This window comes from Podospora pseudopauciseta, chromosome 6 (genome assembly GCF_035222475.1).
Source record: "Podospora pseudopauciseta strain CBS 411.78 chromosome 6, whole genome shotgun sequence".
Classification (NCBI taxonomy): domain Eukaryota; kingdom Fungi; phylum Ascomycota; class Sordariomycetes; order Sordariales; family Podosporaceae; genus Podospora; species Podospora pseudopauciseta.
Window position 1 is genome coordinate 2,673,588 of NC_085895.1, and position 19,619 is coordinate 2,693,206.

The 19,619-nt window shown below is 52.4% G+C and overlaps 5 protein-coding genes and 1 non-coding gene across 6 annotated transcripts; 3 read left to right on the top strand and 3 right to left on the bottom strand.

The window, feature by feature from the left end:
- Positions 1 to 3,670: 3,670 nt before the first annotated feature.
- Positions 3,671 to 4,965, bottom strand: QC763_0095690 (uncharacterized protein; the record flags this gene model as incomplete). The annotated part of the gene is made up of 3 exons (XM_062906310.1): positions 3,671 to 4,061; positions 4,113 to 4,699; positions 4,768 to 4,965. 3 exons carry the CDS (start codon positions 4,963 to 4,965, stop codon positions 3,671 to 3,673), a joined length of 1,176 nt encoding a protein of 391 aa, XP_062763126.1.
- Positions 4,966 to 8,276: 3,311 nt separating this feature from the next.
- Positions 8,277 to 9,269, top strand: QC763_600030 (uncharacterized protein; the record flags this gene model as incomplete). Its single annotated transcript, XM_062913861.1, has 1 exon — positions 8,277 to 9,269. The coding sequence occupies one exon, from the start codon at positions 8,277 to 8,279 to the stop codon at positions 9,267 to 9,269; it is 993 nt and encodes a 330-aa protein (XP_062763127.1).
- Positions 9,270 to 10,619: 1,350 nt separating this feature from the next.
- On the top strand, positions 10,620 to 10,708 carry QC763_0095710. Its single transcript has one exon. It is a non-coding gene; the product is annotated as a tRNA-Phe (tRNA).
- A 3,123-nt stretch (positions 10,709 to 13,831) lies between these two features.
- QC763_0095720 (uncharacterized protein) lies at positions 13,832 to 14,984 on the bottom strand (the record flags this gene model as incomplete). Its single annotated transcript, XM_062906311.1, has 4 exons — positions 14,673 to 14,984; positions 14,480 to 14,607; positions 14,246 to 14,424; positions 13,832 to 14,223 (listed from the first exon to the last, which is right to left on the bottom strand). Exons 1-4 carry the CDS (start codon positions 14,880 to 14,882, stop codon positions 13,832 to 13,834), a joined length of 909 nt encoding a protein of 302 aa, XP_062763128.1. The 5' UTR covers positions 14,883 to 14,984.
- A 72-nt stretch (positions 14,985 to 15,056) lies between these two features.
- On the bottom strand, positions 15,057 to 15,586 carry QC763_0095730 (uncharacterized protein; the record flags this gene model as incomplete). Its single annotated transcript, XM_062906312.1, has 2 exons — positions 15,057 to 15,484; positions 15,535 to 15,586. The coding sequence occupies 2 exons, from the start codon at positions 15,584 to 15,586 to the stop codon at positions 15,057 to 15,059; spliced, it is 480 nt and encodes a 159-aa protein (XP_062763129.1).
- Positions 15,587 to 16,175: 589 nt separating this feature from the next.
- On the top strand, positions 16,176 to 18,957 carry QC763_600010 (uncharacterized protein). Its single transcript, XM_062913860.1, has 3 exons — positions 16,176 to 18,066; positions 18,117 to 18,584; positions 18,650 to 18,957. Exons 1-3 carry the CDS (start codon positions 17,119 to 17,121, stop codon positions 18,773 to 18,775), a joined length of 1,542 nt encoding a protein of 513 aa, XP_062763130.1. The 5' UTR covers positions 16,176 to 17,118; the 3' UTR covers positions 18,776 to 18,957.
- The last annotated feature ends 662 nt before the right edge of the window (positions 18,958 to 19,619 follow it).

The window sequence follows — 19,619 nt, forward strand, 5'->3', positions numbered from 1 at the left end:
GACCGACTCGCAGGACTGGTGGCCTGCCGACTTTGGACACTACGGCGGTCTCTTCGTCAGAATGGCCTGGCACAGTGCCGGCACCTACCGCGTCTTTGACGGCCGTGGAGGTGGTGGCCAGGGCCAGCAACGCTTTGCTCCTCTCAACAGCTGGCCCGACAATGTCAGTCTCGACAAGGCTCGCGCCTGCTGTGGCCCATCAAGCAAAAGTACGACAACAAGATCTCGTGGGCTGATCTCATGCTCCTGACGGGCAACGTGGCCCTCGAGTCCATGGGCTTCAAGACCTTTGGCTTCGATGGGAAGCCGACGAGTCTGCATACTGGGGCGGTGAGACTACATGGCTGGGCAATGAGGCTCGCTATGCCCACGGCCAGGAGGGCATTGCCGGCAAGGGCATCGTCTCGGGTGACGAGTCCAAGAAGAGCCATACCGACATCCACAACCGCGAGCTCGAGTCTCCTCTGGCGGCCGCCCACATGGGTCTGATCTATGCCAACCCCGAAGGCCCCGATGGCAATCCAGACCCTGTCGCGGCTGCCCGTGATATACGCGTCACCTTTGGCCGCATGGCCATGGATGACGAGGAGACGGTGGCTCTGATTGCCGGTGGCCACACCTTTGGCAAGACCCACGGTGCTGCCCCTGCCGACAATGTTGGCGCTGAGCCCGAGGCGGCTTCCATTGAACAGCAGGGCTTCGGCTGGAGCAACAAGTATGGCTCGGGCAAGGGCCCAGACACCATTACCTCCGGCCTTGAAGTTATCTGGATTAAGAACCCTACTAAGTGGACCAACCAGTTCTTCAAATACCTCTTTAAGTACGAGTGGGAGCTTACCAAGTCTCTTGCTAGTGCCAACCAGTGGGTGGCCAAGAACGCGGAGCCTTTTATTCCTAATGCTTTTAACCCCAATAAGAAGTATCTCCCCCGCATATTAACCACCGATCTCTCTCTTCCCTTCGACCCTAGCTTCGAGAAGATCTTTCGTCGCTTCCTGGAGTACCCCGACCAGTTCGCCGATACCTTTGCCCGTGCCTGGTTCAAGCTTCTGCACCGTGACATGGGTCCCAGATCCCGCTGGCTCGGCCCCGAGATCCCATCCGAGGTTCTTATTTGGGAAGACCCCTCCCCCCTCTGGATCACCCCGTTATTAATGCCAACGACATTACCGCCATCAAGCGCGAGATTCTTGCCACCGGCCTTGCGCCACACAAGCCTATCTCTACCGCCTGGGCCTCGGCCTCTACCTTCCGCGGCAGCGACAAGCGCGGTGGTACCAACGGCACATGTATCCGCCTGGCTCCTCAAAAGGACTGGAAGGTCAATAACCCTGTGTAGCTGGCTGAGGTTCTTGCGGCCTTGGAGAACGTCCAGAAGAGGTTCAACGAGCAGGCTACGGGTGGCAAGAAGGTCTCGCTCGCCGATATCATCGTTTTCGGTGGTGTCGCTGCCTTGGAGCAGGTTGCCGGTATCTCGGTGCCCTTCACTCTTAGCCGCACTAATACTTCCCAGGAGCAGACTGATGTGCACTCTTTTGAGCACCTCGAGCTATACGCTAACGGCTTCCGCAACTACGGCCACGGTAACGATCAGGTTAAGACTGAGTAATACCTAGTGGATAAGGCTCACTTATTGACCCTGACTGCCCCCGAACTTGCCGTGCTCGTCGGCGGTTTGAGAGTCCTCGGTGCTAACTATAACGGCTCCAACCATGGCTTCTTCACTGCTCAGCCAGGTAAACTTACCAATAACTTCTTTATCAACCTCTTGGACCCCAACACCGAGTGGACCAAGGTCGATGACCAGGGTGAGCTCTTTGAGGGCAGGGATCGCAAGACTGGCGAGAAGAAGTGGACGGGTATACGTGCCGACCTTATCTTTGGTTCCCATTCCGAGCTTCGTGCCATCGCCGAGGTGTATGGCCAGGCTGATGGTCAGGAGAAGTTCGTCAAGGACTTTGTGGCCGCGTGGGACAAGGTCATGAACCTGGACCGGTTCGACCTCAAGCAGGGTGCTGGATCAACCCCCAAGCTCTAAAAAGTATCGGGGGATGGTGTCTCATGTTATGTCATGGATTATAATGCTGTGAATGAAGTAATGAATATGCCAAACGTCTATGATGTCACGGCTTGAGCTTTGAGTTTGGTCACTGTTGGCCTTGAAAATGTATATAGATCAGGCAGGAAATCCGAGATCAATTACACTATGGCTTGCAGAATGTGTCATTTCACGTTACCTCCCCGTCATTGTGCCGGTCACATTGTCGACCGAGTTGCTTCCACATTGATCGCTTCATTACATTGACTTTAGATATACTCCTACCAAGCAGCATTATTACGCCTTCATTGGCCCCTGATCAGCCGCCCACTTAGCGTTTTTGGCCAGAAGCTTTTGTCTGCACCTGCTGATGGACTTAATTCTGCCCTCGAGCTTGATATCCACCGGTGTAGTGTACCCAATGTAGTCAACCAAGACTGTATCTTGGGTGTCGAGGACGACCGGGTTCTTGAAGGGGGGGTACAAGAAGTTGTCACCACCTCCAGCCAGGAAATCCAGAGTCACAATGCGGTACTCGGCCGCCTTGTCCAGGGGCTTGCCGCCAATCGTGACAGCAACGAGTTTGGTGGTAGCCGAGGCGTCAGGGTTGTACTCGATGACAATTCCGCGGCTGACCTGCAACATGGAGGTGACGGGACGGCCGTTGACCTGGTTGACCTTAGACATGATGCCCTCAAGAGTCGACCAGAGGAGCATGGCAATGCGGTTTCTCAGGGTTAGCCAAGGTTTAAAAGACGGAGAAAAGGGTATGTACTCGGCCATGAAGTTGCCCAACAGGCATTCTTGCTGCAGGCACAAGGACTGGTCCAACACCACCTTGCTCTCTCCCACAACCTGGGCGGCAAACTCTTCAAAAGGCTTCCTCCACCCGTCAATCTGACTTTGCAGATCCTCGTCCTGAGCCGTCGTGTTTGTCAGGTGGATAGGGACTCCGTGGTAGTCCAGGATCCTGCCGGCGGCATCGTAGGTAACGTCAATGTAACCAAGGTACTCGCCCCACCGATACGCCTGCACGGTAAACACCTCCTCGCCCTCCGAGTTCTCAACAATGGTCGGGTACTTGCCCACCGCACCGGCAAAGTCACCCAGCGGGGTGTGGCTGTGGCCTCCCATGATCAAGTACAGGCCGTTGGCGTTGCGGGGAGACATGGGCCATGCAGTATGCACCGATGATAAGCACAAGGCAAGTCGAAGATGCTCAAAATTCAACGGCCCGGTTCGAGCCGATAATGTTTGTGATGGCATGAGACAAAAGATGGATTGGAGGAGATGTTGGTCTGATTTCCAGGCAGCTAATGGAAGGTCTGGAAAACGGACTGGACTCGGACGACATCACCGCACTGTGCCGGGTACCTGCAGCATGACAAATTCTCAAGCGTCGCGTCAGAACCCATTGACTGTTCAAATACATTACTTGCGTCTTTATACTACTATCTTCGGGGTATCATAAGAAATCACAAGTCGGCAATGGCATATACATAATACATAATACACGTTTTTTGAACGACAGACATCGAGTATAACACTCGCACCGTTGAGGTGAACCCCCCCCCCATCTCCCCTTTTTTTTTGTTGTTGTTTTGACTTCCGCTTCGCCTTCGCGTCTCCAAATCACCATCCGTCTGGTTTTGCTACCCGCTCGGGCTTCCTGTGCTCATTTTGCACATTCGCCCCCATGGCATCCGGTTCCGTCAGCTCGGCGGTGCTGCAGTGGAACGAGCGCTCCTCGAGGATGATGTATTTGCCGTCGGCATCCATGTCGTTGATGGTGTCCAGCTGCGAGATGGACTTGCTGCGCGAGCGTCCCTTGTTCTTAGCATAAGATCCGATGGTGACGACAGTGTTGGTGCGTCCAGTGTTTCCACGGTACCCGCCCCCTGATTTGGAGTTGCCGCCCGTTGGACCAGAGGTGCCCCCGAGAGCAGAGTTGCCGAATAGCTTCCTGATGAGGGGGTAGAGGCAGGGAATGCAGGCGCCAATGATGACGCAGTTTGCTTCGATACTGTTTGCCAGGTTAGCATTGTCCGTCCACATGTTCCGTCAAGTTGCTTACTTTGTCCAGAGAACCACATCGTCGACGGTATACGTAAAGTCCACGACCTCGAGGAGGCCACTCAACGTGTAGCACTTGTAGCAAGTGATGACACCGGCACAGTATCCGAAGCCCAACGACGACGAAAGAGCCAGCTTCTTCCTCCAGTTGAGCTGCAGCTGGAAAAGAACGACGGTGGGATAGATGGCGAGATAAAAGTCGAAAAGAACCGAATAAATTCCGAGGGCCATGGCATAGTCGACCGTGATCTGACGGTCCCAGCATTTGCCTGGGGCGTCCAACCACTGCGCACGAGCTGGGGTGCACTGGGCAAAGTTGATGACGAGCATGCCAATGGCGAGGAGGCCATAGATGACCGAAACCACCCACATGACCATGCGGTGCGCCCGGCCCGGGTTCAAGATCTTGCGCAGCAAAACCACCACGGCAAACTTGGGGATCGTAAAGGACGACACGCCAGGTACGAACGAGATGACGGTGTAATAGAGGGCTTTTTTGACATCTTCAGGGCTTAGGGTATCGAGATGTCTACCACCACCATGCGAAATGGCGGCACCAGCCAGTCCAACATATATAACACAGAGAGTCTAACGGGGGCCCCGGGTCAGCTTCCAGTCCATCCAAGCGTGGCTTGCTTCGTTCGACATCAACTTACAATGGAAAAGAGAGTGATGTAGTCGTCGAGGTAGATCTTGCCCATCGAGATCACTCTGCTGTACACTCTTGCCGCCACAAACGCGATGCCCAGCAACGTCATGGCCGACGTGACGCCTAGGATGGTTGGGCCCTTATTTTCGGCCGCATACCCAGGATAGGGCTCCACGAAAGGGGGAGAAGCTTCAGTGGCAGACATGTTGTCGAAGGATGGTCGTCCTTGTCGTCTTCGTCACAAGAAGAAAAGGTGTGGGAATCGAAAGGTGTTGTCGACCCAAGATGGGTGCTCTGCTGGTCGATCAAGACCAGGCCTGACCGTGAGGAAGATCCAGACAGACGGTACGGACGGGGACGGGGGATCCAGGAAAGTTGGGGAGCGGCAGGGTGATCTTTATCAAAACCTCGGGACCGTTCAAGAGGGCGAACCAGAGGCCCTATCACGGGTAGGTCAACCGCCACTGGAAAAAAGGCACTTGGGGAGCGTCAAACGCAACCATGGGACTCGCTTACACGCCAGGGTAGCAGCGATGTGTTTCTCTGAATGTCTGACCGGTGTGATGGACGTTGGGGGTCCTGCTCGACGCAACAGATGCAAGGCACCCGAAAACCGAACCCGGCCTGCAGGGAGCCCAGCGGTGGGTCACGGGCAGAGCTGAAGACTGACAGTGGATCATCATGAGATTCTTCGGCTCAGAACCGCAGCATGAGCATCTCTGAAGGGAAGCACGGACAGGCCGTCAGCATGTGGCACGCAACGCTAAAACAACTTGAGCTGCCATTACCGACCAAGATCCCAACGCACGGTCAACCGCTCAGTGCTTAACCCGAGTAAAGGGCTTTTCAGAACCACTCTATCCCCACCATTATCGCCATCGTCCACCGTTGCTTCTCCATTGCACAAAGTATAAACGGAAATGGCCTCATGCTCTTCACTTTATCCGCACCCAGTGACATGGAAGGTGAACAATGGACAGGGCTCGGTACCTTGGCAGGTCCCATCAAGGCTTGGCGGTGGTTGTATGGCAGGGCTCTGCTGCTGCAGATGTCCCAGCTGATTTCATCGGATGTTACCAGCGGAATCACCCCGCTTCTCTTACACGACGGGGCACTGCGGAGCAGGGATACGGATCGTACGACTTCACGCTCGGTCGTCTCTCTGACACTTGGGATGGTTTTTCTGCAGCGGTTTCTTGACTTGCCGCAAACAAGAGCAACAACAACACGGCACGGCACGGCAGACCAGAGAGGTTGTCTCGGTCCGGGATGTCACAGGTCGGGAAACTGCGTTCTTGCCGTCCCACCAGTCTCAGCAGCACAACACAGGAATTGCCGGTAGCTATCGTTAGACACTCCACAGGACTGTGTGTTGTAGTGTACACTATCTGGCAGGTAGAATGGAGATCATCGGCCAGTTGAAAGAGAAAAAAGACCGGGCAAACACCGTGCGCAGTGTCGGCAGGCTAAAATCAGGACCTCGATCTCAACGGTCAATCCGCCAATGGACAGCACTAAGGATAAGAAGCAATCTCTTCACCTTGCTTGCATAAAGAGCCCCGAATAACATGATTGCTGCATCCGGCCGACTGCAGAGAATACAACATGAATGAAGAAGTGTCAGTCACACATTGAAGTGATGCTGGCAGAGGCAGGGCGGCCCCTTTTCCTCCTTACCCTTTTGGAAGTTGTGTACTCTACCCCCTTTCCATTTGCGTCCATGCTAACAGAGGCCAATGGCAAATGGCAAGCTGCACAGTCAACCCAGTCCATACAAAGCTCCGACACACGTGGGATTGCGTGGAGGACGCTGGAGATTCGCATGCCGATGCGATAACGGCGTTGGCAAGGGCTTCTCTCCATATGCTCCACGGTATCCGTTCAACTACGATTTTAGCCTATCGTTCAGGAGTTCGGACGACGTTTTGTTTCCATCACGCTCACAAGGCAAAACAGACAAGACTTTTAGCAACGCGTGTTAGAAACAGATAGCTCCTGCCAAGCTACCTCCGAGCAGAGTGCTCGTGGAAGCCCCTGGCGTGTTTTTATTTGTTAGCTGATGGCATGATGATCCCAAAGAGGGCAACCAGCCGAGGGCTGGGCGAGAAGGCTGCGAAGTGGCAAGCTAAGGTACCTTACGGTGCTGCCCTCAGATAAAGAGAAGGGACGCAGTTTGTTGCTGGCCTCGTGCAGCCTTCCTCTCAGAAGCCTTGACACATGCAGAGTTGCTGGTCCCTTTTATCGTCAACTCGGTCAAGCAAGGACATGGGATGGGAAATTCCGCGAAAGTTCAGATTCTGAACCCTGCCACTGATCCTTCACCCCACAGTCTAGGCTAGCATTAACCCTGCAGCCGCAATGGACCCCTCTTTCTTTTCCAGCCACGGTCATTCCCCGCCAATCAGCGTCATCAGATACTAAAGAAAGGCTGGGGAAGCTGAAAAAGAACTGAAAAGGTCCAGAAGGCCTCCCTTTTTCCTGGCAACAAGCCCCCGGGACGTGAATTGCTTTTGTTGATTGCCGCTCGGACTGGGGTCGAGTCGAGGCAGAGTGGCAGACAAAACTCGGGGCAGGCAATGGCAGGATGAGTGCGGATAAGAAATAATATTCATGCATTCCATTTCTGATGTGACCCACATCCCGTACCAACAATGCTCGAGGTCACATTGGTATACTATTCTCGACTCACCCAATCTTCTCCTGGTCTTCATTCGCGTTTGATATCGTTGCGTTTGTTTTGGTGGTGAAAGATAGCCAGCACCACGTTCCTCTTCGCCATGCCCTGGGTATTCGGACCGGGTCTGTTGTGGCATTATAGCACTAGGTAATTAGCACAACCTAACCTCATTTTCCTCGTCGAGGTCACTTCCAAGACTGCCGAGGTGAGCAGTGGGCGGGGTGCAGCTGGTCAAAGCGAAGTTCTTCAGGGTCGCAGTGCAGCTCACTGCCTTCGCCAACAGCATGCGTGGTACTGTCGGCAATGCAGCTGCAGCGGAAATTTTAATGATGTCTGCAGGCCATCATATCGTTGGCGCAGGTGGTCGAGCCGCTAAGAGGGGGTTATTCCATGTTTGTCAAAGTCTTTGACCTTTTCCAAGTCTTGTCCATTGTTTCTTAAACCAAATGACGAGGACTGGACAAGACGATATATCCCAAAAGTCTTTGTCATCGGCGAGTTGCATTGCAACGTTGCCTGGAAGAAAGAGGATCAGCCCGGGGTGCTATTGGATTCTGCTCGCCGGCGTCACCATATCCGGGGACCTGACGAGACCCGTCTCCTCTCCTTTCCGGCGAACATCCTCGACTACCACGTGGAACTGGGGCTCGGCAGCGGACGGTGACCGGGCAGGTTAAATAGCACTGGACATCCACCCCCTTCAACCTTCTCATCTTGTTGCAGCAGTCGCTTCCAGCTTCAGTCACTCATTTCTCCCCCAGCTGCAGCTCTCTCCGCACACTCGGTCGCTTCCGTACGCGTATTTTTCCTCATTATTAGCCCCCCGGTTTGCAACCATCATGCTGCCTTCTCTGGCTATCCTTCCGGCCATTGCCGGCCTCCTCCCCTCCGTCTCGGCCGCGGCTCTCTCGAGCAACGCCCAAAAGATCGAAGACCGTGCCATCACTCCCCTTGCATGCCTCTTCTTTGGTGATATCGTTTCGCCATGGTGGCTCAACAGATGCAAGCAGCACCTCGACATGGTGGTCATTGACCTCCGGTCCGCTGAAGAGTATGCCGTTTCCCACATCCCCGGCAGTATCAGCGCTCCCTTTGAGCCCATCTCCGCCTGGTCTCAGATGGGCCCCGGCGATCTCCTTCTCGAGCTCCCAGAGTACAATGACCTCGCCGCCTTCCTCGGCTCCATCGGCGTGGGAAACTCCCCATCCACCGCCACCAAGATCGTTCTCGTCAACGGCGTCGGTGTTCCCGCCTTCCCTCAGGCTGCCGGGCCCCGTGTGGCCCTGACCCTCAAGTTTGCCGGTCTCTCCACGGGCCGTGTTGCTATCCTGGATGGTGGATTCCCTGCCTGGACCTCCGAGTCTCTTCCCAGCACCACCGAGGTTCCCGTCCCTGTTCCCAAGACCTTCATCTCCTCTCCTGACAGAAGCTTCCTCGTCGACATCAACTACGTCGCCTCCAAGATCAACAAGAACAGACAGGGCATCTTCATCCTCGACGGCCGTGACCAGGCTGTCTACAACGGCTCTGTCCTCGAAGAGTGGGCTCAGAGACCCGGCCACATCCCTTCGGCCAAGAACCTCCCCACACAGAAGGTCTGGAACCCGGATGGAAGCTTCAAGAGCACCTTTGAACTTCTCGCCCTGCTCCGCCAGCAAATCGGCTATGGCGCTTCTCGTTCATACGGTGAAATCATTGTGAGCTGCGGCGTTGGCGGATACGCCTCGGGGCTTTACTGGGTGCTCACGAGAATGCTTGGATTCGACAATGTGAAGTTCTTTGACGGAAGCGCCCAGCAGTGGAGCAATGAGGGCTACCCTATGGAGTTGTAGCCACAGAATAGAGGAGTGAAGAGTGGGGCTTTTTTATATAATAATAGTTAAACAGTGTACCTTTGCAATTGGACATGGATTTGAACTTGGTGGTCGTGATCTTGGTGTTTCGAATCGCGATTGTTTTTGGTCTCTAATTTTGAGCCGTTTCGATGTCTGATGCCAAGATTGAGCTTGTACCAGACAGACCATTCCTACTGTAGACTAGCGTCATGTATGAGATAGGATGGTTGGCCAGCAATCGCTGCACTCTGCAGCACTGCGGGCCCAACCTTTTTAATCAGACCTCACTTCCTTTTTTCTCACATGCACCACATGTCTGCGAAGAAATGGATCACGATATTTTTGTGGCGAACCACACTTCAGATGGACCACAAAGTGGATGGGCAGCAACAACCAAAGTCAACAAAACAGGGATATCTTGGTATCAATTGTCTGCATCGGTGGGGTGTGCGTGATGCTTCGGAAATTACTTGTGTCTGTGCTCGCTTGGTCTCCTTGGCGTGTATCATTCACGAATCACACCTCAATGCCCCCTTCAAAAAATCCGAGTTGTTTATTGACTAAGGAATTTGTTAAGACACAGGGGGAACAATCACTACTACAACACAACTGATACAGGAGGAGGCAATGAGCCTGAGTGAAACGCTCTTCCGTCAGTGTGGTATTGCCTGTTGTTTACCGAGTGAGACTGTTATGGCTTGGGACAATGAGACTGGAAATGGTTTCTTCCCCGATGCAAGAAGCCCAAAAGAAGTGAGGCAACATCCCTTTTTGACCGATATCGAGATTTTGACATGACACAAAATTTTCTTCGATGGATCGTGGGTGAGGTATCTTCCATGTTGGAGTCTGCCGTGTGCCCCGAGTTCACAAAGAAGGTTTGGTGATGCTTGGCATCCAAACCACCTCTTTTTAGTGTAGGTAGTTTCACCACTCAGAGAATTAAATGCCTTCCTTCATGTTCGGGTTGTCAACGGCCGCTAAGACTTGAGACTTGAGACAAGCATATCTGTCGTCTAAATAGCGCAGAACTAAGCATTTGTCTAAAAGTCCTTCACACCACGAAGGATTTTCACCTTCAGGTAATAGCAAAAAGCCTCACCAACGAACCTGCGATGAAGGCAATTGACCTGGCCATTGGTGCGCTGATGTAGTACTCACGTACTCCCGTCACTGTCACTGTTACATACAAGTCGGAGCTTTCTTATTTGTTGGGGATTGCAAAAAAGAACAACTTTATGTGGCAATGTGGTGATATCAAGTCAATTCCCAGTCGATTTTGGCCGTGGCAGCTCTGCCGAATCGTCATTTGATGCAGATAATTCCACAAAATTGTGCAAAAGAATATGCGGTTTATGTGGATCGAACACATGACCTTCAGATTAATGATTGAAGTGGACTTCAGTCTGACGCTCTCCCAACTGAGCTAAACCCGCAAACTTGGATGGCTCAGCAACCAATCCCTTGGTCTGAATAGCAGTGGCTATTGACTGTACATGTCACACCACATGGTAAATAAACAACAGTAGGTAAATATTGGTGAACAAACATGTGGAAGCACATTGTTTTGAACAATGAGATTGCAATGGATTCTATGGAATATAAGAAGGCTGTCAAGTATACCTACTCGTGAAAAGCCAGCTAATTGGAAATGATGATCAAGTTCACTTTGCAAGATCATGAATTGGTCTCACATTATGATAATAGCTATGTATCAGGTTTAATAGGGGTTAAATGATAGTCTACAGTGCCATTTCTTCTGTGTGGGGGAGCCTTATCTACCAGTTGAATGGTACTGGCAACATTTCAGGTTCATAATGCGAATGTTATTGCCGCTGACACCTCTCAACATATCATCAACCGAGGGTCCCACACCTTCATGAGAAACTTAAGACCTGTCCTTAACACAAACAACTCAAATAAACAGCACTGCACAACGTGAATAAAGCCAAAGGATAGAACACAAGTGTTGAAATGCGATACAAAGGCCTTCAAAGACAGTGAAAAGGTGTTGTAAGGTAGTTCAAACGACATTGAAAGCGAGTTTTCAGGTTTTTGGAGATAGCAACAAGCCCTAAAAGATTGTTGATGGGGGCTTAATGATAGCTCACAGTGCCCCTGAGGTATCTTGTTTGGGGTGTGGAACACAGAAAAGCAACCCCCAAACAATTCATTCGGCCTTTATGTTACTCGCGACAATATTTACGGTAGAGATAACATGCACCGTCGTAATCGAGGGTAATCGCACATCCCTCTCCTCCCGATCCGCACCGCACAACATTCCTGGAACAATCCTTCCTCTCTGGGAGACATAAACATGGTTTACTTCAGCGACGGCTCAGCAAACAAGAGACCAGCGGCATGTTCTTCCTGCCCCGACCCCAAGGACTGTTCTTCCTGCCCCGACCCCAAGGACCAATCAAAGTGTGGCGGCTACGCCATCGTATTCAAAGAATCCTGCCCCGGTGATGCTGGCCATGGCGAGATACACGCCTGCGGATGGTCTATATCCCCCGTCCTGCACAACCACCTAGCTGAAGCAATCGCGGTCCTCTAGGCTCTCACCCACGCACTCCAGCAGCTGCGCCCGGCCGCACTCAACCATCCTCTCCCGAAAAGAGCCAGCTTACAAGTTTTCACCGACGGCCAGGGTGTGCTGAAGCTAATCGCCTCAGGCAAGCACCCGCATGCCAGCCCAGTCTTGTCCCGGCTTTGGTCGCTCGTCCTGAACAAGACCGACACAGCAGCGTAGAAGCTGGCCGTGTTAACCAAGATCAACATCACCCTGCACTGGATACCCAGCCACCTCCCAGAGGACAAGACCCCCAAGGCAAAACCGCATTCCCTGGCTGACAAGCTGGTCAGCAAGGCCACGCAAAGGGGCCAAGCGCTGGCCTCTGACAAGAAAACGGGGTTGTATAAAGAGTTGGATGAAACCACCGGGGTGTTCAGTGCGTTCGAGCACGAGTTTTTCCAGGCTTATGTTGTTGTGGCGGGTGTACCGTTGCCTACAATGCTGAAGGCCATCATGTCCCACTACAAATCGTCCAGCGTGGTCGCTAGTGTCGCCTCGCCGCTGCTACTACCACACCTAGAGACGACCAGAGTAGCCCTTCGAGGCTTCGGAACTCCTCCTACAAGTCTAAACAAGGATTTGCGACTGAAAATTGACGGCGGGAATACACCGACTGTCGCGCCAGCAATGTCATTTTCCAGTAATATTATTACCTGTTAAATGGCAGGCATCACTTGTCAAATTTGATTTGTTTCTGCCCCTAGATGATTGTTGACATATATTCTTGTCCTGAACTTAGATGGACGGCAGAGCAGGTGGTGACAAGTTAAACCCTGTCCGTAGCTATACCAGTGCTCTCGAGCCGCAGCATCAGACATTGCAATGAATCTCGGAGAGCTTGTGTAAGCTAGCTGAGCAACCAACAAGGCCTCCTCAGCTGGGGCATGTGTATCCGTCGCGAGCCCACAAATGGTCGGCCGACAGCCGTGAAAATACAGAGCGTTTCCCAGAAGAAGATGAAAAGGCTTGACACCAACGTCATGAGGATGGAAATTGAAGAAATATATCGACAATCCAGAGGCTATGTTGATCTCGCCTAGAGGCGTTACCTCAGCCTCGGGCGTTGCCTGCAGTGTAGGGGGAAGTATCACGGCGCTCGAGTTCTTACACTGCTCTACATGTTGTCAAGAACATACTACTCGACGGCTTAGCGCAGGAAATGAAACTAGGACTCGAGGTGCCAAGGGGGCAATACATCGAAAGATCTTGTACAAAACGTATTACTACACCCTTCAAGTCCTACAGAACCAACTCATTAACCCCACAGATGAGCCCGCTTCACACCAATCTCCATCAACCAGACACAAGTCACTCCTCTTCCATCTCTTCATCAAACCAAGCCCTATCCCTCAGAGCCTTCTCAAACTCCACCCCGTCCAACCGGTATTTGGACCTCCACATGACCGCCTTCACCCGCTCCCTCAGTCTGCACACGCGCACTGCGATCGATATCTGGTCGTCCACAAGTGCCAACTCCAGTCCATTACCAGCCGACTCGAGTTCGTAAGGTATTCCAATCAGGTCCAACGTAGTCGTAAATGAAAGAATGACACAAAAAGAAAGAGAAGCAGTTTTTAGGAGCTCCTGTAACTGCAGGTTGAAACAGGAGTCGCAACTGGAGCTGGTGGAGGTCGGGGAGAACTGCACGATGCTGCACATTTGCGATTGAGAAGTTGGAGCAGATCAAAGTTCAACATGAAAAAGGCCCAAGCTCCATTCCGAGCTTTGTGGCTTCTTCTGTGGTTGGCGAGGGAAACAGGCAGGTGCTTCCAGGTCGGCCGGTGGCTCCTGCTCTGTCTGCTCCAGAGGGCCCAACAACTTATCCATTGCTCGACATCTATGAGGTTGACAATGTTCAAACCACCAACTGTGTTGAAATGTAGATACATGTAGGGCCGTAATTGACCAGTCCCACGCCCTGAAAATTGTCCTCTTCCATCTAGGTCTACATCACCTGCCACCCCACAACCACACCTACGGCTCATCACCGAGGCAAAAACACCGCCTCAAAAGGCCCAGCCATCAAAATCAAATTGTCCTTCGACTCCGTTCGGATCCTCTTCCCATCCTCCCCCGGCGCCTTCTCCCAAGTATAGTTATACACCGTGTACGCCATCACAAGCCGAAGGACGCTCATGGTCATCCTCTTGCCGACACATTTATTCGGGCCGATAAGAAAGGGGATGAACGCCTCGGCATTTTTGACATACACTTTGTTGTCGTCCAGCCACCTTTCCGGCCTAAACTGAGCTGGCTCGGTGTAGAACTGTTCGCTGCGGTGGAGGGCGTGCGCCGGGACCCGGACCGCCACGCCCCCGGGGATGTGGACGCCATCGACCGTGATGCCTTCGGGGGGTTGTCTGTCTGGGGTCGTTGCTGGCGATCGGGTTGTTGACACGCATTGTTTCGTTGATGAGGGCGTCGAGGAGGTGGATTTTGGAGAGGTCTTGGTTGGTGAATTCGTCTGGGATGGTTTTGCCGTAGGCCTTTTGAAGTTGGACGTGGAGGAGGTCTTGGTAGTGGGGGTGGTTGGCGAGCTGGTAGGACAGGTGGGCGAGGACGGCGCCGATGGTATCACTGCAATGATGGAGATCAGTCACCGAAGAATATCTTCTGAGAAAAAAAGACCTACGTCGCTCCGGTCAGGACCAAAGCCGCGTCCGAGTACAAGATGTTTTTGTTGGTAAAGGCAATTGACTTTTCGGATCTCATGTCGTCCAGGAAGTGCTGCAGGATGTCGCCCTTGTTGTTGTCTTCCGCCTGTTTTTCGGTCTTGTGTCAGCTTTGTTCATCTTCAGACCAACAGTATCACAGTCCTAACTTACCGCGGCCCTCCTATCAGCCATCAACATTGTCAACTGGTCAAACTCGGCGGCTGTCTTGCTCAGCTTCAGATTCTGGGCAATGCTAAGTAGCCACGTCAATTCTCCCATTTGTCCAATCTCTCCAAACATGCTCTCTAACAAGTGTGCCATCGGGTGTTCCTTTCCGGCTTCAATCGATCGGAACTCGTGCGAATACCCAACCTTCCCCATGTGATCAAAAGGGATCAAGAGCGAAAACAACGAAGTGTCAATCGGTTTACCATTGAAGCTTGCAACCTTTGCCAACCAGGTATGGCAGACCTCTCGTGTTTTCGGCTCGTGGATCGCCAACGATAAAAGACAAATTCTATCAGTACACATGCTCTCCCCCGCAATGATCTACTACTACGCTTTGTACTCGCCCTTGGTAGAAAACGCCCGCTCCCCCACCTTTCTCCGAGGCGCGTGTTCTTCCCTCGTCATAATGGAGTCGAGGTTATACTCCCCCTCGGAATGGATAACATCATAGACTCCGGCATTCAGCTTCCTGCATCCGCTGTCTCTCACGTGGATCTTTCTGATCCCTTCGACCGAACACATAAAGACTTCGTTAGGGGCTACGCGCACAAAGTTGCCGTATTTTTCAAACAGGGCCGCTTGCTCGAGGTGCTTTTGGCCGTTGCGAGCTGCGTACAGGCTCGTGAGCTTGGTTATCTTGGCCAAAAATAGACCGCGGATGTGGCGTAGGGGGTGGAAGAAGAGGCGGTGTATGATGATGGAGGTGAAGAGGGCGGTGAGGTAGGAGAGGAATAGGGTGGTGAAGAGGAGTAAACCTGGGAGGAGGGAAAGGCGGCCTGTTGCGTAGACGGTGAGAAGGAGGTACGAGGTGAGGTGGAAGAGGATGATGCGAAGGGCGGAGGTGTCGTGAAAGCCATGGATGAAGTAGCAGGCGTGGTAGAGCAAGCCTGTGAACGAGGCAAGGAGGCAGGGGAGGACAAGAGGGGGAGGGTTGGAGCCATCGCTAGGAAAGAGGAGGAGGTCCATTTTGGTGGAGGTAGACATGCGGAGAGGCGAAGAGCATGAGAGCAGGAAATGGGATTGTGGCTTCTATGTCGCTATCTATAGGTACAAAGCTTCAAGATCTTCAAGCTGGAGTCGTGTTAGTGTCGTGCCTCACAAGAGGTGTGATGTGGCATCACTGCGGGGACTGGAACACCAAGACCCTGTTATCTTGGCGGATCCTCGCTCTGCAGTAGGGAGTTGGTAACTTCGGGCCTGGACAGAGAGATCAGATCATCGCTGAAGTTGTGGGGTAGAGGCCTTTATAATGGTTAGCTAAGATCTTCTCCCGCTGTCGAAACAGCGTTTGTCTTATCTTTGCTGCTGACGACGCGGCCCGGGTGGTGCATATGCATGCCGATGGAGTTCGGCGGGGGTTGTCTTATCCCCTGCCGAAAGGCATGTTGGTGAGATTTATGCGGGCCAGTGGGTAGAATATAATTGTACTCATGCAACGAACTTGTGCAAACGGGTATGATGACGGCTTGTGTGTTTGAGTCGCAAAACCAATGTTGTGAAACACTGCTGATAAATAGATACTTCGACGATCCCCCGTCATTGTGATTCATTATGAGCGACTTGCCGGGGACGATTGGTGAGTGGCGTGATACTAACTAGCATGCTGACATGCTGCAGACAGGCAATTACTGATCGAGAAATGCAAATGTGGTTCAGCACTTGGTTGTCCTTTCTTCACATCCCGTTCCACCCTCCTTGGCAAGCATCTCTGTCTGGCCAATTCAAGGCAGCGAGTCGCAAACCGCCTATCTCTGCCTTGGTACCCCGCCATCCCACGTCTACAGCGAATGCAGAGTCAACTGCCGGTCCACATATCAAGCAACCCGGGGAAAATGAAGTCGTATTCCACCCCATCCTCGCGAGTCCCCGACATGAATCACGCTTACACGATATGCAACAACATGTGCCTCAAGGGTACAGGGCGGCAGCGAGGTGAGCTTGTGTATCCTTTGAACAACCCCCCTGCGCACTGGTTTCCTAATTCGAAGTAGTGGCGCAGTTATGGCCTTGATTCTATTCACGATCTACACCGTGGGGGCCTCTGAGAAGCCGCAGCGTTACATAAACGCGGTTGGTTCTCTGGTGCGACGTTACACCTAGTTTACATGCATGGAACTATATGTTGATATTACCATGTCGGTTCGCATCTTTTGCAGCTCTCGAGGAAACCGGTGAGATATAAGACTATGTTCTCCTCGTCTTGGCTACAGCAAGGCAGACCTTGTGGCGAGGTCGGTATAGGATGGAGGTTGCAGCAGCACCCATGTGAAACTAGAAGGCAGTGAGCTTCGAGTACAAGAAGACCACTCACCCTGGCCTGTGGAGTTTATCTTGAAGATCCAGTCCCTCCTGTCAAGCCTTTCTCAATCAGGCCCAGGATCAAAGCAAAATGGACTTTTTTGACGACCTGATCAACCTTAACTTCGACCTCGACCCCACCACCGCCCTCACCCTCGCAGCAGGCTCCTTCGCAGTCTGGTACATCACCACCGCTTTCATCTCCTGGTACCGCTACCGCCACCTCCCCGGCCCCTTCGTCGCCAAGTTCTCCTACATCTGGCAGGTCTACACCATCGCCACCGGCCACGTCAAAGAAAACTACATCAACCTCCGCGAGTATGGCCCCCTCGTTTTGACTGCCCCGGGCACCGTCGTCACCAGCGATCCCGAAATCTTCCGCAGGGCCAACGGTGCCAGGAGCAAGTATGATCGATCCCCTTGGTACGCGGCCGGCAAGTTCAAGCATGACACCACCAATATGGGGACTTTGATCGACACCCCTCAACATGACGCGATCAAGTCCAAGACTGCCGGGCCCTACGCCGGGAGGGAGGCAGAGGGTGGATTGGAGAGTGTCGTTGATGCCCAACTGGTGAGACTTGTGGATTTGATCAAGCGAAAGTATGTCTCTAGGAACGGGGAGTTGGTGCAGACGGACTTTTCCAAGATCTCGCGGTTCTTTACACTGGATGTGATCTCCAAGCTGCTCTTTGGGACCCCGTGGGGCCATCTGGATGAGGGGATCGATGTACTTGGTTGGTGTGTGGCGATGGACGACAGGTTGGTGTGGATGTTCTTGATAATGGAGCTTCCTGCGTTGAGGTACCTCTTTGGCGGAAGCTATGGGCTTTTGAGATGGTTTGGACCGCAGCCAGGCGATAAGTTTGGGATGGGAGTGGTCATGGGCTACGTTAACAAGCTCATTAGGGAGCATTTTACCGACAAGGATTTGAAGCAAAAGGACATGATGAGCGGCTTCATTCGCAACGGACTGTCAGAGATGGAATGCCAGGGTGAGGCACTCCTTGTAATTTTGGCGGGTTCCGATACTTCTGCGGTTAGTTATATCACTACCCAGCATGAGAAAATACAACTGACACATCCCAGGGAACCATCCGCTCCACCATCCTCTACCTCATGTCCAACCCCCAAGCCTACGGCCGCTTCAAGAGGGAGATCAAAGAAGCCCTGCAGCAAGGCAAAGTCTCCTCCCCCATCACCAACGAAGAAGCCCTCAAGCTCCCCTACCTCCAAGCCATCATCACCGAAGCTTCCCGGATCGGCACCCCCTTGACCTTTGGCCACTACAAGGTCGTCCCCAAGGGCGGCGATACTGTGAACGGGATGTACCTTCCCGCAGGAACGGAAATCGGACATAACGCCCTCTCGTTGACGCACAATAAGGAGATCTTTGGTGAGGACGCGGATATCTTCAGACCGGAGAGGTTTCTGGAGGCGGACCCGGAGAGGAAGGCACACATGTTGAAGGCGTTGGATATGCTGTTTGGGTCGGGGAGGTGGACTTGTGCAGGCAAGAACTTGGCGCTGATGGAGTTGAATAAGATTTTCTTTGAGGTAAGTTGATGGGTGTGGTGATGTGGTGATGTGAGGAGAGATTGCTTACGAGGTTTACTTCACAGTTGCTAAGGCACTTTGACTTTCAGATTGTCAATGTGCAGAACCCGGTCAAGGAGAGGGCGTATTTGACTAAGTTGCATGAGGATATGTTTGTAAGGATTACGGAGACGGATTGGAGTACTATTTGAGGGCTTGCTAAAGGGGTATGCGTGAACTTCTTTGTATTTGTTATGAGTTGTTATGAGGGGATATTTGATGGCGTTTATCTGGTCTTTTATATTCTTTGATCAAACGCGTGGCCTTTGTCTTCCAGAGATTAAGAGTTACCTAGCTGGAATGAAGTTTTGAACCAAAGCACGATATAGTGAACTGGGCATGCTCCTCTTAAAAAGAATAAATGGCACAGGAGCTTGAATGAAGGACTTAAAGGGTAACTAACAGACTAACAAATATAGTGGAATAGAGCAGACCCCCAGTACACTAAGTACGAAGAGCCTTTTAATGCCAACCTATAGGAGGCTTCGAGCGCAACGAATGGCCGGATAATGGCACATCTCCCCCCCACTACATACAAATTCTAGATTACATATAGATAGATAAGGTAATGCAGATTCCTATAAATTATTTAATAATTTAGCTTAGCCAGCGAGTCGAGACGGTACGGAAATTAAACCACAGCCTTATGACAGATTCTTAGGCATATGGTTAGACTGGAGACTAAACTGGAGAGCACACAAAGGGAAGGTAGTTGAAAAGCTGAGGACTCAAGACTACGCACTATCCAAGATTGCAGCTAAAACCTGAGGCCCAGGCCTCATCAGAGCGCGAGAGGTATACACCAAGTGCATCAGAAGCGCCATAGCTTATGGGGCTGTCAACTACCACACACCCACTCCAACTCGAGGTCAACCACGGGGTCTGGCGAAGAGGCTGGCGAAGGCTCAGATAAGGAACCTCAGGATAGTAGCTAGAGCATATAAGGCTACACCAATCAGAAACTTGGAAACCGAAACCTGGATACCACCACTGGAC

Bases quoted from the DNA above. Each gene is read 5' to 3' on its own strand.
- QC763_600010 (XM_062913860.1), top strand. From the start codon at position 17,119: ATGGACTTTTTTGACGACCTGATCAACCTTAACTTCGACCTCGACCCC. The intron at 18,067-18,116 runs GTTAGTTATATC...GACACATCCCAG, and splicing joins CGGGTTCCGATACTTCTGCG to GGAACCATCCGCTCCACCAT. The intron at 18,585-18,649 runs GTAAGTTGATGG...TTTACTTCACAG, and splicing joins TGAATAAGATTTTCTTTGAG to TTGCTAAGGCACTTTGACTT.